Below are 25,347 nucleotides of genomic sequence, written 5' to 3'. Positions count from 1 at the left end.
CCACACCCTCCACGCTGGCAATGAGAAGTCACTGAAGCCATGACAAGAGCAGAGGAACATCATGCTCTCTCTGGGCTGGCTGTTTCTTTGCTTTGTTGCAGGAGAGCAGACCACGGGATTTGATCATTCAGGTAGGGGGTTTTGCTTTGCCTGTTAACCCTGTGAGTCTTGTGGTCACAGTCTAAAGTCCCAGATAATCTGTTACATCAGCAGCCTGAATTATGAGTACGCAACATCTTCTCGCTGTTAAAGGGAGTAGGAGGAGACGTTTCTGGTTAGGACTGCTTTCAGCAGATGCCACATTCAGCGGGGGGATCCCAGTGACCACAACGGGGCATTCAGTGGGGACATCTAAGGACGAGTGCATGATTGTTCCTCCAGTCACCCACAGGGACTTAAGACACTAGCCTGTTGGGAGCGAATCAGAACACGAGCCATTTTCATCTATGAAATTGGCATGGTACAGAAGATAGAACAGAGAGCTTAGTCCTTTGTTATATATACTGAGTCTCTTTGTAAATATCAATGGGAAGTCTGCCTTCTAACCTGTTTCTTTGTGTTGTTTCGTTTACTGTCATTTTTAGCTTGCGTCACCAAAAGACTTCTGTGGATATATCCCGTGAAGGGTGCAGAGGAGTTTGTCCTATTTTGTGATTTGCCAGAGCCTCCGAAGTCACAATTTTCCCATATAAATCAACTGCCACCAACTCAAGGCCCCGCCCACATACCTTGCAGTGGTAATCAGAACCTATCTGATGTCCAGTGGTACAAGCAGCCTCGGCGTGGAGGTCCACTAGAGGAGATCCATAGAAACTTTTCTAACGAGAGGAGAGACATGCTGCGGCTATCAGCCCCACAGATAAACAATGTTGGGTCTTTTATCTGTAGACCCAGACTTAGGTATGTCTCAAAGGCATTCCAGTCTAGAAATACCCTCAAATTCTCTGTTACCTAGACAAGTACTGACAGGACCTTTTCTATTTCCTAGGCGGCCCCAGGATACGGCTTGTTGTATCAAGACCATCTTAGAACTTAAGCCTCAGAGAAATGTATCCTGTGGGAACCCAGCTGAGCACACGCAATACCTATTTCTTGGTAGCACTGGATCCATTTACTGCCCCAGTCTCAGCTGCCAAAGTGATGTCCAGAGTCCAGAGATGACCTGGTACCTGGTATGAATGGATTTTCTAAAGCTGGTGTAAGAGCACTGTTTTGTGGCACTTGTCTCTATATTAGACTCTTTACAGAAACACGAGTTAGACGGCTTGAGGCCCAGAGCTCCATAAAAACTGGTCTGTGCGTATGTGAAAGACCTACATTCTAATGTGCTTTGAGCCTATGAAGAGTACAGTTTGCTATTCAGATCGATAGAGTTACCCTTTGGATCAATGGCAGGGGACAAGTCCAGCATGTGGGTGGCGTCATACTTGTGGGAGGGTGTAAAAGGCATCTGGGAATTCTGGTCTGGTCATTCATTTATGTGTCATAAAGAGTAATGGGCATTGGTGAGGATGAGGAAGGGAGCGCCCTACCATCAAGTCTTGAAGACGTTTTAAAAGAAGCAGAGGAGTGGAGTAGTTTCTAAAGGGGAATGTGGCGAGGAAAGCCCAGCAAGTCACTGCACGTGCGACAAGTGGCTCGTGCAAAGTTTGTGGGAGCGAGGGAGTGCTAAGGGAAAGTGCACAAGAGAAAGTTTATGACGGCGTGGAGGAAACCAGTAAGCACACACAGCAAATGCGTTCCACGTTTTCAGTGTGCTGTTAGTGCTTGCCCACACACATGAATGCTCACCCAACAGAGCCCTATCTGTGACACACCTCCTCTAAAAAGGTTCCACCGCCTAATGGTTCCCAAACAGTTCCAGCAACTGGGGGTCAAGCATCCAGACATAGGAGCCCAGAGAGCCATTCTCCTTCCAACTATGCAGTGACTTCTTAGCTAAAACAGCGAGGGTTGGTGTGATGAGTGCTCCATTGGCCATTCTAGCCAGGGCTTCTGCTCTCCAGTGCTTCGCTTCCCTGCTTGGAGCAGGTGTCAGGAGAGCAGTGGGGCCAGGCTGAGCACCCTGTACTTAACACATTCTTAATTATTTGATGATTGAAAATCAAGAATTAAGATAAAGCACCTGTTATTTTTGATTTCTGGAAATACAGGGAAAAGAAAATATCCTTAGTAAATCTGATTCCTTAAGAGAAAGGCATTTGAATTTAAGTTAGTATGTTTTGATGATCTTAGTAATTTCTTGACACAATGAAGAATCATAATGAAGGACAGTCAGAGAGTTCCTTTAGAAACAGCCTTGAACACCAGGATCACTGTGGTTCTGTGTGACCTTCTGTTAAGGGGACCCAAGCATGAATAAAATCCCTATTGGTGTCTTACGTCACCCTCACCAGGGCTGGGGTGGTTTGCTGTAGGGCTGGTGTACATGGTGTGGGGTTGAGTCTCAGCCCCGTGTTCCATGGAAACTCTGCACATGTGTTTGCCACTTCCCCTTCTTGTTTCCATTTGGGTTAGCTCTTGTAGGAACTGGAATGTAGATACTATATGACTTGCTTACCATGGGGAGTTGGTGAGCAGGCTGAGACTGGCCAGGCCCACAGGCTGAAGTGTATCTAAATAGTGAAGATAAACAATGACTTAGATTGTAGTTTTGGAAGCTGTTCTCAAGGCCAATCTATTGGCCCATTCTGCTCTGTTGTTCTCACCATAAACATCCCCCCACCTTCCCAGGTAGCTTTGAATACAGCTAGCCACATGCTGTGCAATTGAGGCCACACCTGGATTGCACAGCAAGGATGCTGAGCAAGGAGGGCCCCATTCCTTCTCCTGAACAGAATATGGATGCTGCCTGCAGTTCCTTCAACTTTTCAATAACCCTACTGGGTGGGTCAATCAAGCTATGATGGCATGTCAGCCTTCTTCCTAAGAACTACTGCCTGGCAATTTGAGGGGCATTCTCAATTGTGTGCCTAGGATTAGAGTTTCTAACTCACGCACCTAACTTCACGCGCACTCCTGTTAGATTCTAAAACATGGGTTTTTGCTCGTCATTCTGTGTGCTAAGAAATTGGAATTTTGATTTTATAATTTTATAACCCAAGTGTACTAGTTACCACTTTTACAGTTTTGGAGCCCATATATAACATAAACATGGGCATGTTAATTATTTTTTATAATTTTAATTTTTATTAAAAATCATTTTTCATGCACAATATTTGCTGATTGTGATTTCCTCTTGCCCAACTCCTCCCAGGTCCTTCCCACCTCACCATCCACCCACATAAACACCCTTTTCTTATTCTCTTTCATTAGAAAACAACCTGGCAACTATAAAACCAAAACAAGTAAAACAGAATAAGATGAAACAACAAACAGAAAAAAAAGAGAGCCTAAGAAAAATGACTAGAAACACATACAGATGCAGACACACACGCACCGGCACACACAGAAATCCCTTAAAAACACAGAACCCCAAAATGTAATATATAAGCAAAACCTGCAAGGTCAAAGAAAGTGTATGTAGATGTGTATGTGTGGGAGTGGGGTGGGCTGTGATTCTTAATACCCCATAAAACTGCTGAGCAAGCCTGCAAGATAGAATTCTCAGCCGTGGTTTCTGGAGCCATCCTTCTGGCTACGCATTGTCATCACTTGGGAGTACGACTGTTCAATTATCTGAAAAGGCACCCACGTGTCCTATCATCCGGCTCTTAAGGACCTTTTTGTTTAACAGGGAGATCATGAAAGTGTTTTCCCAATTACACTCTAGAGTGAAGATAGAATTTGTCTACTGTCGTCCCTTGAGCGTCTCTAACCTAAGTGTTCAATCACACAGGAAATTGAGATGGCTTTCATGAGGTGGTAGTTAGTGAACACAAGCTGGCTGATATTAACCATGACCTCCTTCCCACATGCTCACAGAACATCTGTTTAATAATTTACTCAATGCTTTGGCTAGGTACCGACATCGGACCCATCATTACGACTTTCTGGTTTATTAATTTCCTAGTGTATAGTAGAAGAAATATTACTACAGGATTGAGGAATAAGTTTAGCATTGTCACGTGATTGGAGCAAGGGATTGTATGATGGTGTTCACTGAGAAATATTATCATTGTAACAAACAGAGCAATAAGAAGTCCATTCAGCGAAAGAGTAATGAATTGCTCAGTGTGAGAGAAGCCGCGTTCTTGCGTGGCCTGAACTCTACTGGATTGGGAATTAAAACTGTGGGTTGCTCATGAAGTAAGGGGACTGGGGCCCTGTTGACATGCTTGAACTTTCCTTGTGTGTCTTCTGAACCACAGAACTAGCTATGGGAATCGAAAGAAGGTGGGAATATTTTCACAGAAGAAGGAGATAATCAAACGCTTTGATAAGAGACTAATTAAAGAGACAGTCATAATAGTTTAGATTTTCCTGGCTTTAAATATATTCGTGATATTTATCAACTTGTAGAAAGTAAAAAATGATTCACTCATAGGTAGTGAAGACATGATGTGCTCAAATCCAGACATGATTATGAGTTAATGATGAGGAACCATTTGAAGTTCATCAAGGAAAATAGGCTAAAATCGTAGATCCAGATGGAGGAAGCCCCAATAAGAACTCCAGTGTTGCCTGGCTTTAGGGAGCACCAGTCCTAGAGAGTCCTACAATTTTGGTGCTCCCTGGTGCTGAGCTGCCTGCTAGTGAAACCTCCGGATAGTACATTACAAGATCACAGCAACTGCTGTCTTACTAAGAATGACTTTGCTTCCCCTTCCATGCCCCCTAAACATCTGTGTTAGTACCCTCAGGTTTTCTGCTTGTTCTTTCTGGGACTCTAACTCTTCCCACAGATCACACTGTGGCTGCTCCTCCTCTGTGTTTGTGTTTTTTAATGTTTCACCTCTGAGCATCACACTGGACCCTCTGCTTCTTTCCTGCCAGGCTTGCTTGCAATCGAATAATCAGGTGTGTTCCCTATCTCTTTGCATACGTTTTTTTCACCCTAATTTCTTTAACATCTCTGGTGAGTTCTGTCTCACAAAGACTTTGATGACACACACCAAGCCATGATCGCCATCTATAAAATGAGGAAGAGGTCTACTCGGCTACCATCCACGCTCCTCCGTGGGTTGACTGAGGTCTTAGTGATGGAGCTCTGTGTCCTCGCTCCACCAGCTTCTCAGCAGATTTACTTCATGCCCACACTCTACATTCTGTTCTTTGTATGATATTACTGGGTTTTCTAGAGTTTAACTCTGGACTTTCCTCCTTCTTCTTAGCTTCACTTCGGGCTGGAGCGTTCTTGATCTTTGCCATCACCTGATAAATAATTTGAGCTGTCTCTGCCTCTTGCCCTGGCTCTCCATCCTGTCTTGTAGTTACTCTCAACGATCAGTGTGGCCCCCTCAGTCTCTGTGACACCGTAGGGGAAGTTCTTTGTTGGGCCCCAGGAACTGGCCCAGACACTTGGAGGTATGTGGGGGAGGGTGGGGGGAATTCCTGCTTCTACCTGTGTGAAGGCCAATGGAAGGGAAATTCCTAGATCAGTAAACGAAACTCTTAGAAAAATTATGTTTGATATTCAGTTCTCTCATTCACTAGGCATTCTTGTGCTGGCTTTCCTTTACACTTGGAAGTATTTCTCTCCTCATCTGTAAAATGAAAGAATAAAATCCAATCAAATCCCAAGTCAGAGACTCCTTTGGACCAGTGATCGTCCACATGGGGAAGAAGAGAAGAGATGGTTCAAGAGAGATAAACTGTTCTTTAAGTGACCACTTTACTAAGGGGGCGACACCACACTCAATACTCAAACTTCTGAAGAACGAGCTGTCAGTCTGCAAAGACAAAGTGAGGGGTCCATTCCTAATGGTTCCTGAGGGGAGGTGTTGTGCCCTTCACCCGGGAGGCAGCAGAGATGTTTGGCCCTTTGGGAGAAAAACAAATTGGAGGTCACTGCAGATGGCCCGATGTGTGAGACAGTGGTGTCTGGAAGGCTTGTGATCTACTGATAAGCATAGATGATCGCGTATGAGAGAATTTTGCAGTCTATGTAGAGAACAGATTCTCACCATCTCATCATTTCTACTACCTCTTTTCTTTTGATTTTAACTGTCAGAGATCTGCTTTGGGGACTCATGGGAAGCTAGAAGGTCATATACTACAGAAATATCATATATGAGTTAGGCTGCTGGAGTCAGGGCAGTGATGACCCACCCTTCTGCAGATAGTGACTGACCCCTACTGTGCCAGAACCCCTGGTGACAGGAAGGTGGTTCGAAACAGGCTGTCCTTCAGACTCCATGAGCTTCACAGCCACTGCTAGGCACCTTTTTCAAAATGTCCCTATTATACAATTCTCCTGTTTGGAAACCTTTCTTGAATGGTGCGTTCCTGAATTCACACAGCCTTAATGAAGCTGTCCACTAGAACAAATATAAAGCAAACATGTTCAGAGCCCACCTTGGTCTCAAGCCCCACACCTGTATTTCACTTTACAGGTCACCTCCTCCTAAAGTGGCCGTTGCATGTACGTGGTCCCTCTGTATTCTCCAAAGCTCTGCAAAGACTCGGAGATTTGCTAACAACTGCCCCCCGAGCACTCTATATGTGGTGTGACAGAAAGGCCCAAGACTCGGGGCCTGGAGGCTCAGAGTCTGCCTAGAGAAGGGGCCCCTGTTTATTCCTTCCCGTGTACCCAGGATTTGTTAACTGCTTGTAAACCATGTCTGCACTTAACAGCTGTAGACCTTGCTGCATAGCATACTTTAGAAAAAGGCAGTGCCTGTAGCGGCTGTTTGCCTACAAGGTCCAGGATGTGTGAAGTGGCAATTCTCCTGGGAGCAAGTGATGATTTTTTTTCCCAAAGCTGAGCTCTGGTGGAGCTGTGGAGGGAGCCGCAGCCTGTGCTCTGGGGGAAGCCGCGGAGGACTTGCAAAGGCAGGGATCCAATAGAGCATGACCCTGGGGGTAAGACGGGGTATAAAGGGGCTCTACCAGAGAATGAGACCAGGCCTGTTTTCGAAGACTATAGACGTCATCTGAAGGGCATAGGCAGTCACTGAAGGATTCTAAGAGACAGGTTCTTGTTTGAGTTCAGAGTCAAATAATGATACTTAGCATTCTCTGTATTCGTTCTCTGTAATTCTTATGTAAGTCCAGTTTATTAACTTTGTGTGTTTTACTTATGATCTATTCTTATATTCAGAATAAATCTTTGTTTTTGCTTTTTGAGATAGGGTTTTTCTGTGTAACCTTGGTTGCCCTGGAACTGGCTCTGTAGACTAGACAGGGCTGGCCTTAAGCTCAGAGATCTACCTGCTTCTGCCTCCTGAGGGCTGGGATTAAAGGTGTGTGCCACCATGCTTGGCTCTTATATTAAAATTAAATTTACTGATGAGAATAATTTGTATATTGCATTTATCGACAACCTACAAGTTTCTCAAAGTACATGCACTCACATGTGTGCAAACACATGCATTGCCATTCTCAAGCACATGTGCATATAATTTAGTGAAAATTAAGTTAGGCATCATTCCTGAGAACACTGGATATTCTAGAACACTCTTGGGTCGCCAAATTATGCTCTAAGAAACGCGAAGTCAGTAGCTCTCTGTGAGCTGATTGGAGTCAGCTTTCCTTGCAGCATCAGGAAATTCTTCTTCTGTGATCTCAGATTATAGCATCCTCATCCACTGGAACCCCGTGTTTCAAACTGACTGACCTTTACCTGCATCAAATTGGCGAAACTTTTCTTAAGTGTGGAATGAATGTTAATAGAAACTCTGAGGTTTCAGAAAGGCACTTAATTATTATCTTTTGGATTAGGATGGAAGACTCCTGCCTGAGCATAAGAACAGCATCCTTAAGTTGGAAGATGTTTTTATATATAACCAGGGCTTGTATGTGTGTGATTATACTCAGTCGGATAATGTGAGCTCCTGGACAGTCCGAGCTGTCGTTCATGTAAAAACCATTGGTAAGTGAGGTCTTTCTTTTCTTTCTGAACTCTTGCTGACCGGTGAAAATCATTTTCCTTTGGTTAAATAATTATTTCTGTTTGGAGAAGAAAAATAACTATTTGTTTTTGTTCAGCCCCTGGGAACCCTTAAAGGGCTCTGAGTTGAAAAAGCACCAGCGCTTCCATCAACTGAGGTCCCATCCCACAAAGAGGTTCAGTTTGGGTCATGTTCATACTCTCAAAAGTTGGGCTATTCCTTTCTCGCAGATGTCTTCTTGCAATAAATTTAAATATGCATTAGATATTTCATAATGTAAGTATGCATTAGTTATTTCATACTTGAAACCTGAAGAGACATACATGCGCCTGCTTAAAGCGTGTTAATGTATTTCCACGTGTTTAAAATCTTGTTGTTTTATAAAAGAGAAGGAACCTTGATGTTGTAGCTTGATCTGTGCCCCATCCTCCTCCAGTGAGAAACCCATAGACTATACACAAGATCAGTGGTTCTCAATCTTCCTAATGCTGTGGCCCTTTAATATCATTCCTCATGTTGTCGTGACCCCCAGCTATAAATCATTGAACTACTGTTACAGACCATAATGTGAACATTGGTGTTTTTTGATGGTCTTACGTGACCCCTGTGAAAGGGTCATTTGACCCTAAAGGGGTTGCCACCCACAGTTTGAGAAACACTGATCCAGATGTTTTGCATTTAGGCTTTGTGCTTTTCCCACACATGGATGCATCCATTGATGAAATACAATTCTGTTTTTTTTTGCATCTTAAACACAGACTAAGGTGGTGCTTGCCAGGAATGTTTTCAATATTCTTAAATACTATTGGAGGGGGTATGGGATGTTTTGACTAATGTTTGTTTGTTTCTTTGTTTGTTTTTTTCTCCTAATTTATTCTTCCCAGACTAACAAGGAAGTTAAATGTCTCATCCTGTAGTTGTTACCCTTTTAAATTGGCTCTTCCCCAGCTTTTCCCTTGGGTCATTTTTTTTTTATACCAGATCTACAAACAATAGCATAACTAAATGGTAGTTGTAAATAATTCAGTTGTGGTTTCCAAGGGCAAAGCATAACAGAATCTGTCATTTGAGCTTGTGCCAAAGAGCAACAGGGTAGCTGACTCAATTCTCAGTGAAAATATTAATGAAGTTTACATCCAGTTTTCTTACCGCAAGACACGGTCCAGTTGGAGTACACTAAGATGGAAACACTTCTGTTTATTTCCCGGTCCTTGCTCTTCCCGTGGCTTTATTGTGTAAGAGAAGAGAAGTTCCGTGTACAGACCATGCCAGCATCACTTTCTCCAACAAGTGATGTGTAAATGTTATTCCAATCAGTCATCTGCAATCCCTAAACTCTCAGTGATGGAATTTACTTCCTTCTCCCGCTTGAAGGTCATTGCATCTACATCAGTCATTCCTGTCTTGCCCATCACTGTGCCTTGTCCTTCTCATTGAATGATTCCCACATTCCCACAGAATAGACAGCAAGCTTTTGTGGTAACTTTTGATTAAGGATTAGTGCCCGGACACGGGCTCTTACCCCTAAGAACTGAGTCTATTATGGGTCAGAGAGACAGAAGGCAGGAGGGCACCACCCAGTGTAGAAGGAGAAGGAGCAGTGGGCATGCGTAAGGTCCACCAGGTCTAACCTTGGTGCAGCAAATCCAAGTAAGATCCCTGGGAAGAGAAGAATAAACAATGGTACTCACTCCACTGGGAAGAGAAGAGGGGGTGATGCTGGCTGTTCTGGAAGAGGCAGTAGAGCCACTGTCACCCAGGAATCATGAGAAAACAGAATAAAGATAAGGGAGAACACATCAGAGAATGGAGGTGGGGTGGGTTGGGGGTGGGGATGAGATGGGGGTGGGGATGGAGTGGGGATTGGGATCAGGTGGGGGGTGGGGTGGGGATGGGTTGGAGGTGAGGGTGGGACCCTGAGAGCCAGACCCACTTCATACTTTAAGCTAGTTTCAAGTTTTTATTTCATTCTTCATTATATGTGGAGATTTCTGTTCATTTGTTTTTTTTTTCTCGAGACAAGGTCTCCCTACGTATACCAGGTTAGCCTATAATTTACATGTAGCCCAAGCTGGCCTCAAACCTGTGATCTTTTGCCTGATTAGTACTGGCATCATAGGCATGTGTTAACCATTTCTGACAAGTTTGGAGTTTTAGCCAAAAGACAATGGGGGACCACTCAGTACTGCAATGCATGGAAGCACCATGAACAGGTTGTGTCCAGCTAGATCTAACATGAAGAAGTAATAATTTCTAGAGAAGGATGGAGGCAGAGAAGACATCATTAATTCAGGCAGTCACCAGTAGGGATGTAACAAAGGGCATGACCTGAAAGGGATGGGAATCTAGACGTATATTGGAGATGCTTCTATGAGAATTCACGGCTGGGGAACAGGAAAAGTGAACAATGAGAGTCAGGGTTGAGTCGTCTTCTGCTAATACAGGGCAAAGTGGAGGTAGGTGGGGGTCAGTGAACTTGATCGATGGTATTGAAAGACACCTCAGGAGGTGGAGGGAGTGGTGTTCCTGAGTCAGCAGAACAGGGTGTGTTTTACAAACAAACAGGAAAAAGAGAGAGCAGACATTGTAGTTTTCTGAGGAGGTAAGTCAGTAAATGCTAGCACCTCTTAATAACCAGGAAGGCCAAGGAGAAGGGAGTCTAAGGGAGACGGTAAGTGCTAATATGAAAGGACCTGACTCATAGTGCTGTAATGAAGAGGGTTGTTTAGCTCAATGATGGAGATGCCAGGGCTAGGGTCAGGAGTGTAAGAATGGCTGAATGTGAAGAGGGGGCCTGGGACTGAGCCCTGGGGTTTCTCCAACACATGGAAAGAGAGTGGAGGAGCAAGAACTTCACAGAACAGAATGCATACCGCTGTCAGGGGGAGGGAGGAGTTGATGCTGTGCTAGCCAACTGCCTTTGGAGGCCAAGGCCGTCAGCAGTCGGATGCGGTGAGGAGTGTGGGTGCCGATGGCACAAGAGGGATGGGGTTGATGAGAAGCTGATGAGAAGTGAGAGTCGTGATGCTGGCAGTCCAGGCCGCCACTTTCACCGGAGACAGGATGCCCTCAGAAGAAAGCAGAACAAGGAGGGCATCTCTGAAACTCTGTGGCAGGAAAGAAAAGGGCCGAGTAAAATCAGAGGCTGCCTGCCCCTTTATGCTAAGATAAACCACGAGTTTAAGGTTGTGGGTGGCTAGTTTTGAATCTCAGTTCCTTGGGCAGGTTGTCCCTCTTGGCTGGTGACTCAGCCAGATGGCAAGAAGAAGAAATCTTGTAATTGACACAGGCTTATGTCTCAAGTGTGGTACGGGGAGCTGTGTGTGTGTGCAAATGTAAGTATGTAAGTGTGTGTGTGTGCGTGTGTGTGTGTATAGGCCAGAGCACAAACTTGGGTTTTACGTCTCAGGTATAATCCATCCGTGTTTGTTGAAGGTTTCTGTAACTTGATATTGTGGGCCACCCTGGCAAGCTAGTGAGCCCCGGCTATCCGTTTACCTCTCCCTCCCCAGCCTAGAACTGCAAACATGTGTACCATGCCCAATTTTTGGTTTCTTTTGTGGGTTCCATGGATCAAACTCAGATCCTTGGGCTTGGGTGGCAAGCACTGCACTGCCGGAACTATCCTTCCAGCCCCGAAGAGACAACTTCCTAAGTGACAATCTCAATTCCCAGCTGGATGCATTCTGGGTAAAATGAACGAACAGAGCACTAGAAACTTAAACTGGTGTGGCGCTAACACTCCCAAGTCTTTAGCAAGCAAACCTTCAGACTTCTTTTTTTTTTTTTCAGAGAGAGAGCTTTATATATTTTTTTTAATTTATTTATTTATTAAGTATACAGTGGTCTGCCTGCATATGTTCCTGCAGGCCAGAAGAGGGCACCAGATCTCATTACAGAGGGTTGTGAGCCACCATGTGGGTGCTGGGAATTGAACTCAGGACCTTTGGAAGTGCAGCCAGTGCTCTTAACCTCTGAGCCATCTCTCTAGCCCCACCTTCAGACTTCTTAATGCAAAGGGCGATCTTTGTTCTCATCTTGCAGTTAAGGACAGCAACCAGAAACCAGACATTCTGGAGCCCATCACGGACACCCTGGAAGCGGAGCTTGGTAAGTTGCCTAATATTACCATGCCGGATGACCCCATGCTTCAGGCACTAGGTCAAAGTGTGACAGAAAGAGTGACTAGACTTGAAAGTTAGAGTTGTGCCTGTGAACCCAGCTAGTTTTGTCAAAATGCGCAGATTCGTAAGCCTTCTGAGCCCCAGTCATTATTAGATCTGCCCCTCACTGTCGCGCGCTGATCTTCCACTGAGAGAGAGGGATGAGATATATTCTAAGTGCCTGGTGGACTAAACAAGACGAACAGGTTTTATATTCTTCCCAAGAAGCAGCATGCATATATGAATATATGTGCATATGCTTCCATTTGAGTTATGCATGCAAATTTACAGCAAATGTAGCACTAACCCTTATGAATATGCTACTTGGGCTACTCCTCAAGAAAATTATACTACCGCATCTCATGCTCAAATGTATTCCAAAATGGTGCCTTCTTTAGGGTAGAGGGGAAATTGACTTTCATCTGATTGCCTTTTATTTTGTCAAATTCAACCTCTTACTCCTTTACACGTAGCCAAGGAGAGAAGGCAAATTTGAAAGCAAATCGTGGTATTTCAGTGCCATATTTACCATTTCAAATGCTAATGAAAGATTTCATTTTGTGCAAAGGTAAACAGATTGTTATTACAGTAGAAGGTCAGTAGGTGGCGGTAGTGACACATTCTGCGGCTAGAAATAGTGACAAAGGGGGGAAAACATGAGAATGGAAAGAAGAAAAACAATTCATTAAAAATATACCGCCAAATTGTGTATTTAAAGCATTGATGCTGGGAAAAGAATAAGGTCGAAAGAGGAGTTCAAATGGATTCCCTGTTTATCCAGAAGTCAACTGCAAGGGGAGGATGATTCTCACAGGGGTGGTGGGCAAAGGAAGGGTGGTCCAGGAGCATGCACGGCTCACCCATTGTGCAGTATGCAGAGCAGCTGAGAATCTATAGTTTCCTCCCTGCACTGTAATGCTGACAGGAAAGGCCAGCTTTTAACTCTAAGGTGACAAGAGGGTATGAGTGGCTGTGACCCTGGAGCACAGATTTGGGTTACCCCAAGTCCATGTTTCAACATGGTAACAGAAAAAAAAAAGAAAATAGTAAACGAAGACACTCTTCCAATCCACTGGGGAAGAGATCTGATGCCAGGTCACAGTCCAGGGAGAGGCCTCAGCTGCAGGCTCAGGGGCCATCACAGACCAGGTGTAGCATTGTGGTTGATGAAAGCCAGTGGCCTCTTCAACTAAGACGTTCTAAGAAATCTAATACATCCTAATAACCATAAGGACATTAAGTCAGCTGAGGAGGTGGTCAAGGAATGACTGCTAAGGAGGGGAAAAGGCCCAAGACACATTGTGATGAGGCTGCGGGCCTGGAGTATCCCAGGCTTTCTGTGATCACTGAGGTCCTAATCACTAACTGGCCTTGCAGAGGGTTCAGATAAGGTGTGTACAGGTGTTCTTTTTTTCTTCTTCAGGATTTTCCATTCATGGTAACCTCATGTTTATTCCATGTGTAAACATCAATTAGTTAAACTGATCTTTTTGATGGATCGTACCTCTCGTCACTAATATTAAAGGCTGAGTTGTTCCCAGAGCTCCTACTCTCCCAGAGGTATGATTGTAAAATTCTCGTGTGAAGGACATTTGGGATACACAGATTAGCCACAAGGGACAACCATAACAGGAAGTATGTTGCTAAGTGGAATGTGTTGATGCTTGGCTATTCCTGGTTCCCACTGCCTGGCACCTGGCTGCATCCGGATGTAGCTTCTGGTCGTTCCGTCATATGAGTGTTCTGATATGCTGTCTTCCTGTTCTCTCAACCTCTGCATTTTCAGGAAAGTCTTTGACTCTATCCTGCAGAGCACAGTTTGGCTTCCAAAAAGATGTTCAGCCTGTAATGAAGTGGTATGCCAAAGAATCTACTCAGGAGCAGGAAATTCTAGGATCTAAAAAGAAACGGTGAGAAAACGCTTGTGAACTATAGTTATTGAAACCCAAAATAGATGCTTTCAACCTGCTAGAAATTGCTATAACAGATAGTTAATGGTAGTGGTAAAATGGAGTGGGACAGTGGTCTGTATTCTGTCAATTATATTTTAAATAAATGCTGATTGACCAGTAACCAGGCAGGAAGTATAGGTAGGACAACCAGACAGGAAGTAGAGGAGGGGCAATGAGAACAGGAGAATTCTGGGAAGAGGACCTATTCAGCAGTCCTGTCCCAGCCATGTGGTTAAGATGTGACTGCCCTGCCGAATAAGGTACCAAGCCATGTGGCTAACATAGACAAGAATAATGGGCTAATATAAGTTATAAGAGTTAATAAGAAGCCTGAGCTAATGGGCCAGCCAGTTTATAACTAATGTAGACCTCTGTGTGATTTCTTTGGGACTTAACGATTGCGGGAATCGGGCAGGACAGAAAGCCTCAGAAAACAGTAAAAAGAAAAGGCCACAGATGCTATCTATCTATCTATCTATCTATCTATCTATCTATCTATCTGTCTATATATCTATCCATTTATCATATATCTATCCATCCATCCATCATCTATCTATCATCTATCATCTCTTATTTTTTATCTATCATATTAATTTAAAACTTGCAAGCACTCCATTTCTGATGAGACCATAAAGTGAACCAGGTATGCACGGAACTTAGTCAATGATGGAACCATGTATGATAATGGCCCCCTAAGACCGCATGACTTAGTTATGTTGGGCACATCTTGCCTGTGTTAAGTACACCATGATGCTTTCACAAGGGTTTAAAACACCCTTAGACCATGTTCGAGTGTATTTAACTTAACTTATTTTTTAATTTTTTTGGGACAGGGTCTTGTGTATTTCAAGTTGGTCTCAAAGTCTCTACATTGATGAGGAGAGACTTGAATTACAGACATGCACCACCACGCCCTCTATATGTGAGGCTGGGGATCTAATGCATCTAATACATCCTAGATGCTAGATCAGCACTCTACACACTGAACCACAGTCAAAGCTTCCTTTCCTTGCCTTGCCTGCCTTGCCTTGCCTTCCCTTCCCTTCCCTTCTCCTTCCTTCCTTCCTTCCTTCCTTCCTTCCTTCCTTCCTCTCTTTCTCTTTTGGTGCCATGACACCCAGTGTGCTGAGAAAGCATGCCATCACTAGCTTACATCCTCAGCTCATAAAGGTGTTTGAAAAGGTCACTGCCTCAAAAGCCAAGATAAGCCAGTAGGTGAATACACTCACTCAGAATACTCGTCTAGAAGTATCTCGTTCAACACATGGGAGAGGGTGGTTTCTGCCCCCACCCAGTCTTCAACTGTGCCTTCATCCAGAGCCTTAAGGAAATGGCACTGCAACACAGAATCTGACCAAGGAGAATTGGAGATGCAGCTTCCACTGGGGTGGAGCCTTAAAAGGGAGACATCTGTCTTGGAATCCAGCAGCCTGCAACTCTTTATAATGATTAGACTTTGTTTATTGTTGTCTGTGACTAACACAAACCCTGGAGTTTTGTGGGAGAGAGAGAAGTGAAGCAGTTGAAAGGGAAGTTGTAGATCTTCCGAGACAAGCCATCCAATGTCCAGTAAAACAAGTCTATACTCCTAGGCGAAAGAGCTGGGGTTCAGTCATGACCAGTTAGGTAGGTCACTAGGAGATGTGTCCTCCCATTTCCACATGGGACCCAAAATAAGCACCTACAGAATGTTCCCTCTAGTTCTTTATAACTGCTCACTGAACAAATGTGTGCTTTGACAACCACAGAAAAAGGATAAAAGAAGGATTTTGCTAATGAAACTGAAATTTAGCAAGAAGCCCTAACATTGAGGAAGTCATCGGATCCTAAATTGACACTGCATGAGAGTCTGAGCAAGACACGTGAGGCAAGGACACAGTCTCAAGTCACCTTCCTGCAGGTCTCTATCTGCTTTCCAGGGCACGGCAAGGGGACCCTGGTTCCCTGTGTATATTCTGTGACTGAAAACCTTCACCTTGCAAGGTCACGGGAAGGGACAGATGCAGTAGAAGCCACACGTGTGTCACACTGTGTGACAGGCAGGATACATCCGTGGACTAACTGTAGACTCACAGAAGGATAACCTAAAATACCCATTTGGACACAGTTTCAAGGGATGCCATTGCTGTAGGCAATAGGAAACAGATAAATGTGGAGGGTCACATTTTTTTCTCAGCAGGGCAGATTGGCAGAGATCTGGGAGCCAGGCTGGAGTCCAGACTTTCCTCACGATGGTGTCACCACTGTGAGCCAGTACGGCCCATCCATCCTCTGAGCCTTGTCCCTGATGCTACCAAGTTAGGATGTTCACAGCATGACTCCTCAGGGTTTGTGTGCAGTGAGGTTGTATGAGGCCGCTTGTTGGTTCCCGCTGCTCAGCCCCGAAATAACTACATGGAAACAGTATTAATTAAATCACTGCTTGGCCTATTAGCTCTAGCTTCTTATTGGCTAGCTCTTACATCTTAACTTAGCCCATTTCTATTATTTTATATTTTACCATGAGGCTCGTGACCTACTGGCAAGGTTCCAACTGGCAGCTCGCATCTTTTTACTCAGTTTAGTTTTCCCTGCCTAGCTCTATTCTGCTAAACCACTGGCTGAAAAATCTTCTTTATTCATTAATTTATCTATTCAATAAAAGCAACACATATACAGAAGAACTTCCCACACCAAGGAAGGAATTAAAGAATCTGGCGTCAGCGCTCAGTAAAGTACCTGATAGCAAACTGCAAGAGGAATTAGTTGTGTGTGCAATTGCACATGTGTGTATGTGTGTGTACACATATGAGTACCTACATATGGAGACTAGAGGTAAATCTCATGCTTCATTCCTCAAATGCTACTAACTTTGTTTTTCGGGGTGGGGTAGGAGTTGGGACAGAGTCTTTTGCTGACTAAGCTAGCCTGGCCGGCCGGGGAGCTACAAAATCCACTCATTTCTGCATTTCCTGATGCTGGGTTTACAAATGCATGTTACATGTATTTTTTTTTTTAACGTGTGTTCTGGGGATTGGACTCGTGCTTCGGAAGCAAACACTTTACAGACTGCAATTATTCTTAAATTCTTGGTATTATATGTTCCTGGGGGAAGTTCTTAGAATAAAGTTCAGATGAGGGCCACAAGTTACTTAGACCTTAGTGTAAGTCCTTAACAGAGTCTGTCACTTGCTCAAGAGTGAGAGCCTCCTCCATCTCCTCATGCTCTTCCTTGTCTTCGGATAAATTCCCACCAGCTTTGTCAGTCTTCCCAGCTCACCTGGGTGATTGGCAATTGATGTTGCTGAGCGAGGACGCCATGTTTTCTCCTCTTTTCCTAGCCCTGAATCCAATTTCAAGAACACAGTCATTGAATACACCGTTGTCCTGACTACAGTCACTCAAAGAGATCTTAGCAGCAAGTTTGTTTGCTTTGCCCAGAATTCCGTTGGGAACACCACACGGACCATCCAGCTGAGGGAGAAGAAGGGGGGTAAGCCTAGAACTTTGTTCCTACAGATTGAGAGCTGTTCTTTCCGAAAGAGGGAGGGTAGTTTCCCAAAGAGAAGAGGCGGTGTTTGCAGCCATTGCTTTCCAGACACTGAAGCGATGCTAATTCACTGAAGGCCTTGACCATGGCCATAATTTTGACCTACTAATCTGTGCCTGAAGACATTTTGCTCAACTCTCTCGCTGCTCACATAGTTCATTCATTCCATCACCTATTCATTTACTCTCTTCAATCATTCATTCATTCATTCGTGAATACACTCAACTCATTCATTCACTCCACTGGCACCTACAAGAAACTCTAGCCCCACCCTACCACACCCACTGAGGCAGGGCCAGTGTTCAGACATCACTCTCTTTGTTGGTTGCCTTTGCTGGCTTCCAGAGAATAAGAAAACAGCTGGTCGAAATGGCCACCGAGGAGCCAGTTGATCTTTAACAAGATGTCCCGAGATGAGATTGGCCTCAGTTCATTCACTCAGTGAGTGGATGATTGTAGCATGATCAAGGACATGAACATGTCTTTGAGCCATCGAGTGACAATGTTCAGGCTTGGCCCTCAGTAAGTGTCTGGTAACAGTGGCTGTTCTCTGTAGCTCCCCTGTTTATAGAAGGAATCACAGAGGGTGCAGAGTGAGGCTGATGTCATCCCCATGCTAGGAATGTTTAGATGGCGGTGAGGATGATAATACAAGATGGTAATCTATGACAGGCAAAGGGAGCAGTCCAAATGAGCTCTGCAGACGTTCATAGGTGTAAATATAAGTAAAATGGCTGAGTATTGAAGGTCACTCAACCGGGAACTTTCCACTCCCCTTGGCTCTCTAAAGTTAATTGTGAACAGTCCCATGCAGACTTAAGATGATCCCGGATGCGAGACAAATGCAGGTAGTGGCAGGGATGTGCAGCAGGATAGGTCATGCTGGTCCAGACCGGCCCTCTCACTGTTCTCTTTCCTTCAGTGGTATTTGTATACATCCTCCTCGGCACAGCCATGGCGCTGGTGGGCATTCTGGTCTCGGCTGCCTTCCTCTACTGGTACTGGATTGAGATCGTCCTGCTGTGCCGAGCCTACCGGAGCAAGGACGAGACTCTGAAGGGTAAGATCACCTAACATGCTGTTCCCTGTCTTAGTGTCAAGACAAGACACATGTTACTTCCTACCTACCAGCTTTCTTTTCTTGGCGTTGTCTTTGGTCTGGTTTCAGCCTCCTGCTGACCCGAGCAGCTTGTTAGAGAGGAAGTCAAAGGAAGCTAATGCCTGATGCATGGGGCTTCTTATTACTCAGGTTTGAGATCTTCTTCCAGGAAGAAACAGTTCTAGTTCACTCCTCTTACCAGGAACCTTATAGAAAGCATTTGTGGGATTCATGGAACTTGAAAGTATTCTCGCTGCTAACCGATCTGAGGCAGTACAGCAAGCGACAGCTCTGTGTCTTAGGTGTCTCATCCATAAAACGGGACTGTCACAGCAGCAGGCAGAGGATAGTGTGTGAGCTCACTGAGATCAGCCGAGGCATGCACCGCAGTGTATGGAAACTCAGTGCAGTCAGCATCGGGTATCTCTTGAGAACTGGAGCTCATGCCTTGCCTGTGGGTTGACCACTGTCATTCTCACAGCCCCCTTGGGCAGGGAAGGATGAAGTGTGAGCTTCAGATTAGAACACCAGAGACAGCTGTATCTTGCTTGGTCTTAGATCTGTGTAGTATCATGTGAAAAGAAGACATTCCAGGCCAGGTATTTGTCTCAAATACTTGGGAAGTTGCACAAAATACAAGTCCCATTATTACTGAGGAAGCTTCTGTCCATTTGTGCACAAGCCATGATCACAATACTCTCCAGTGTCACACGGGACCAGAATACTGCTCTAATTTCTGCTGGTCCCAGAAAACCTTGGGTCGGTGTGTTTACAGTTTCAGTGAATGATTCTGTTGCCTGGAGCAGAAATACTTCCTGCTGGGTGCTAGACAAAGACAACTCTCTCATTGGCAGGCTCTTCCAGAGGCCAGGGGCTTCTACAGGAGGAAGTAACATCCCCCAGAAAGGGAAGTTAAAAAAAAAAGGTGCCAGGTTCAACCCCTGACAACACAAAACAGAATCACCTAGAACCAAACTAAGAAAAAAGGAGGAAAAGTGTATATGTCACAGTTCTCTTTAGATTAATTATTGATGATATTCTTTGAAATTCTTACACAAAGAATGTTTTCAGAATTTTTGTTTGTTTAGTTAGCCTCCTTATTGGAATGGAACAAACATCTAACCAATCTTCCGTGGATGACGTCACACTTCTTTCACTGCAATGTTTATTTTTTTTTAACCTTAAGAGTCTAGACTTTATGAGGAAGGGTCGGTCGACTGGGAATTATTCAAATTTGTCCTTTGCCATTTTACTTTTTAATGCAATGATTTGCACGGCAGAATTGGATTTTCAGGCACAGGGATTTAGCGCCCTCTGCTGGTCAGACTGGTGTTTGTCTGTAAAATGAACGCCCAAGAGTTTATTGTGACCATCTAAAGTTAGTTTAGAAAGAAACAGTGTTAGGAGGACATAGGCAGGCCCTCTGTCACCACAAGCACCACATCCCATAATTTCACTACTAAATAACTTTATCCTTTGCGTTATAGGAAAACCCTGTTTGTTTGTTTTGTTTTGTGTTTACAAGACTATGAGGGGAACAGAGGCTGTCAAGGTGTGTTACACACTTAAATACATTAGCACTTACAGCAGCTCAGACTCCAAAGTCTCCGTCTTCTTCCTATATATGGGCAATGAAGCACCTCTCAATCAAAGCAGCTTCTGGAACTTTGGCCCCGTGCCTCTCTCTTGGTGTTTGGTTTTCCTAGTGGTTGACAATCCCTAAGGCCTCTCACTGGATCCACACTGGGCAAGGGCACTGCCCACACAGCCTGGACATGAGTTACCTGTAACCACACTGTGGGTGGAGTTTAAGAACCGGGCTGGAATATAAACTCCAGGCGCACTCTCCCAGAGCCTGAGAGTTAACTTGTGGGGTCTTCTGTCTTTTCTAGGCAGTTCTTTAACAAGTCTCATAACTTGTCTGCCTGACAGAAGCACAAGAAACCTTCACAAGGGACCTCTCTTTAAGTGTAGCTTTCAAATATAAGGGGAGGGCGGGGTAAGAGAGCAGAGACTCCAAAGGAGCAAAAGCGTACCTCAAGCAACCTTTGGCAGCCCGCCGGGGAGCCTCTCCTGACCTCACCTGACACTCACAAATTCAGATCAAGTGCTGTCACGTGGCACTTAACAAATGTATCCTTTAGGCGCCTTTGATTTGTGGAAACCAAATATACTGTACTTGGATAAATCTAGATGGTGTAGGCTGAGGGCTCTCTGGAGAGTGTGTATATAAGTCTATGACCCCACACACATGTACTATTTATGCAGATGCATATAGATCTACCCCTAATATTCCCGGGTTGATGATATGCAAAGCAGCCAACATTCAATTAAGCCGAAGAGAAAAATTATCCAATCAAGAGGCTTGATAAATACCAGCGATACGGGGCTGCTGTTTTAGAGCAAACACTGTTTCGCAGTGGGCATGTATTGTGCAGTGATGGCTAGTGTAACACAGTAGATGTGAGACCAGCCACACAGGTACATGTTGTCCAGCATGATATACTGGGCGTGGTTGGACACCTAGGCTTCTGTGTGTTCAACATATTGTGGACCACACCAGCATCCCTGTGCTTGAGAGGAGTGTGATGCATCGCAGTGTTGTGATGGCAACAGCATCACTGGGATATAGGGATGAACTGTGCGTTATCACCTTACAGGACCTCCACTGGGCATGTGCCCACTGTGGACTGAGCTGTCACTTGCTAGCGCATGGCTTTAAGTGTGCCGTCATCTCTTGGTTGGATACGAGGTTCTGGTCTTAGCAGAACTTGCTTTCTGGTTATTACCATGCTTTAATGGAGCAGACTCCTCTTTGATGTGTAACTAATGAGCCAGAAACACTGCAGATGCAAGGAAAGACGCCCTCCCAATCACACTCAGTGCAATCACGGGAGGCCCCAGCTGTTTGATCTAGCCCCAGCAAAGACACAGGGGCGCTGCATAAATTAATCATTGGGTTTTATATGGACAATCAAAACCACTCGGTGGTGTGATTTTAAAATGGATTCATTTGTTGCTTTTGTTTATGATTTGTTTTTGTAAGGATCCCAAATCTTATTTCTCATCCATTTAGCATATGCTCTGAGCATCTGCATATACCATAATAGTTAAGAAAAGGGATGTTGGCAATGCATTGTTCTTTTTTCTCAGACAAGAAGGAGTTTGATGCCTTCATATCCTATGCAAACTGGAGCTCTCCTGAGAGTGAAGCCATCGGCTCACCGAGTGAGGAGCACTTGGCCCTGAATCTTTTCCCTGAAGTACTAGAAAAGAAATACGGATACACCCTGTGTTTGCTTGAAAGGGATGTGACCCCGGGAGGAGGTAGGTCTTGCCTGCCAAGAAACTGACTAGAACAGCAAGAGTAACCACTGTAGCTCAAAACCTTTTCTATGCCCCTGTGTGAAATGCAGCCTCTGGGATCTTCTGGCTTCCTTCCTTCCTTCCTTCCTTCCTTCCTTCCTTCCCTCCCTCCCTCCCTTCCTCCTTCCTTCTCCTTCCTTCCTTCTCCCTTCCTTCCTTCCTTCCTTCCTTCTTTCCTTCCTTCCATCCTTCCTTCCTTCCTTCCATCCTTCCTTCTTCCTTCCTTCCTTCTCCTTCCTTCCTTCCTTCCTTCTCCTTCCTTCCTTCCTTCCTTCTCCTTCCTTCCTTCCTTCCTTCCTTCCTTCCTTCTTTCCTTTCTCTATTTATTTATTTATTTATTTATTTTTTATTAGCTTAGATCATGTTGGGCAGAAATACAGAAAAGTATGTTCCAGAGACATGCCCTGTCTTCCACAACCATCTATTTTCAGGAGAATAATAAATAACAGAAGGCTCTGGAAAGACTCCCCTCCCCCAGGACAAAGGGACTTTTCCTGTGTACTTTGTGGGAAATGATCTCTCTCATCCCAAACAGTTGGCCTTCCTAACTTCTAGAATTCTACTCTTCAAATTCTCAGCATACAGTGCAGCAGGCAAGTCAGCTGAATGCCACCTATGAAGCCTCAGATGGCCTGCTACCCTTCCCTGCTCAGATACATCCACAAGTAGCCTGGGCTATACCATACGCCACAGTCATAGTCCAGTGTGATTTAGGTGGCTTAGATGGTGATTTAGGGAGGCAGAATATGGGGACCGTCTCTGGGTACTGGTGTGTATCTTTAAAAGTCCAGGGTGGAGATAATGGAAGGGCAGAGGAAACTCTTCTCCTTATCTCTTTGCCCAAGAATATCCAAATTAGAAGAAACCTGTCAGGCATCTCTCGGAGGTTCAAAGTTGTTGTGACTCAAGTTTTAACAGTACCCATTGAAAGTCATTAATTTACTTTGTTTCCAGTGTATGCGGATGACATTGTGAGCATCATTAAGAAAAGCCGAAGGGGAATATTTATCCTGAGTCCCAGCTATGTCAATGGACCTTGTGTCTTTGAACTGCAAGCAGCCGTGAACCTTGCCTTGGTTGATCAGACCTTGAAACTCATTTTAATTAAGTTCTGTTCCTTCCAAGTGCCAGAATCTCTCCCGTATCTTGTCAAAAAAGCTCTCCGGGTTCTCCCCACAGTCACATGGAGAGGCTTAAAATCAGTCCAGCCTGGTTCCAGGTTCTGGACCCAGGTATGCTATCACATGCCGGTGAAGCGCTCCCGCAGGTTTATGTGCAATTGCCTCAGCATTATCCCTGGGGGCTTATCCCCTGAAAAGGACCTAACCAGAGAGACATCATCGGGAGGAGCATCTGGCTCAGGGAACAGCCATGGAACCCGGAACCTCCTTCTCTCCAACATCCAGAAGAGGTGCTGATGGGTAGAACCTGATGCATAAATCAGGCTGGTAGACAATTGAGGGTTCCTTCTCTCAGCACCAAGAAAGCTTGACAGGCAGTGGAATGAAGCAGGAATGAAGAATGGCTATGGTTTAGGCTCCAAGTTCCTGGAAAAGAGAGAGGGGGCGGGGAGAGAGAGAGGACACAGGCTTCTGTGGACATGGGCTGTCCACTCTGTCTGGGTTCCTGAAAGAGAAAGAGAGAGAGAATGCAGGCCTCTGTGTGCACTGTCTACTCTGTCTGCATCCCTGTTTTGCACTGTGTATGAATGCATACTATAAGCGTGTGTGTGTTCAGTCAGATAAATATGATTTTACTTTATGAGATGAGTGATTGAAACTCTATCTAAACATTTTCTGTAAGGAAGTATTTGCTATATGTCTTTTCATGGACTCTAAACCACGAAAGGATAACATAAACGGTGAGGCTGACAGAGCACAGAATAGACAGGATCTCCTGGGTCCTTGGAAGGCATGGGCCAGGTACGTGTTTCTAGACGTGCAGCTGGATAATGCGCATGAAATCCATTGTTGTCAGAAAATATCATGACTCACAAATGCATTGAGTGAGCTCATCCCATGTTCCAGTTCAGATAACACAGTACCATGTAGAATGGTGGCCATTCCTCTTGGGATTGAGGGGCTGAGTGGCAGGTGTGCTTCCTGTCCTGCTCAGTCCTGTAAGAGGAGGTCACATCACAAGGCACTGGCTCCAGAAAAAAAAAAAAATACAATCTTGACATTTAGAGCGTCAGAAAAATTGAGTCAAGCTCTCCTAAACTGTGGATAGCATACCTCTATTGGGAACACAGCCCTCCCATTGGGAAGGTAGAGCCTGTGCAGGATTTAGATTTAGGAACAGGAGGGCGCCAATTCCAATTTCTCCTTGTTTCCTTTGCCAGAGATCTTTCGTGCAGAAGTCAAAGTAGATCGTCTTACCCTGAGCAAGTAGGACTGGAAATAGGGACTAACTAGACAGACCATTAGTCCAGCTAAGAGACAAGGGATGGGCTAGCAGTTGCCACCAAACTGGGAAGGCAGCAATTGCCAAGCTGAGAGTCTGGGGCGGAAGAGCACGCACCAGTTGGTAAGCAGCAAGAACAGAGTGGGTACCACTTTTGTTCTTTGTATGAGTCGTTTGCTTGCTTAGCCCTCTGCATGCATGCGGACTGAGCAGTCTTAGTTTAAGTCTTCCTTGGTAACAAGACAATGCACTTAAACACCAGGCCATTGTTCGGTTAGCAAGGTGAGCCTGATTCTCATAAGCTGGCCTGCAGCTAAAATAGGGTTCCAGTTTGGTGCGGATGTGTGTGACCTTTGGGCGCCACCGTTCCTGTCAGAACAGAGTGGCTCATCATGTGGGCAGTACAGGACAGCACCTCATGAATGGACTGACTCAACACATCAGGATTCGCATCCACTGGGGACCACACGAGGTCCAAATGCAGAGTGGCTCAGCTCCTGCCATCCGGCCTCTCGGTGCCAGTGTGAAATGCTCCTCCGCTCCTACTTCCCAGAGGCTTCACATCGTAAGAGCCACCGGGGCTTTGGTGCTAAGCAGCATCTGTGCTAAAGATCTCAGAGCTAAAGAAGAACCAGAGGGTAGAAATTATGCTGGGAGGAAGCTTCTTGTGGGAAGGATCGCAGTGGGGAGGAACCCACACTTGCTGGACCACTATGGCCGGGTTCCCTGGCTTTCCTGCCAGCCTCTCTCTGAGATCTTGGACTCAGAAACCTCTTCTGGCCAGTTCAGCCAGGTTTATCTTGTTCCAAGATAACTGTGCTCCCAAGGATTCCGGCTTCACTGT

General features: G+C 45.0%; 1 protein-coding gene across 1 annotated transcript; it reads left to right on the top strand.

Annotated features, from left to right (window-relative positions):
• Positions 1 to 61: 61 nt before the first annotated feature.
• LOC121450275 (interleukin 18 receptor accessory protein) lies at positions 62 to 23,518 on the top strand. Its single transcript, XM_041655094.1, has 10 exons — positions 62 to 131; positions 585 to 900; positions 989 to 1,172; positions 7,822 to 7,972; positions 12,036 to 12,101; positions 13,941 to 14,064; positions 17,427 to 17,578; positions 18,558 to 18,695; positions 21,888 to 22,061; positions 23,055 to 23,518. Exons 1-10 carry the CDS (start codon positions 62 to 64, stop codon positions 23,516 to 23,518), a joined length of 1,839 nt encoding a protein of 612 aa, XP_041511028.1.
• The last annotated feature ends 1,829 nt before the right edge of the window (positions 23,519 to 25,347 follow it).

The sequence above is a fragment of the Microtus oregoni genome, unplaced genomic scaffold, assembly GCF_018167655.1.
Source record: "Microtus oregoni isolate MIOR12 unplaced genomic scaffold, Mior012 000007F_ref0000211, whole genome shotgun sequence".
Lineage (NCBI taxonomy): Eukaryota > Metazoa > Chordata > Mammalia > Rodentia > Cricetidae > Microtus > Microtus oregoni.
This window is presented reverse-complemented; position numbering and strand designations above follow the sequence as displayed.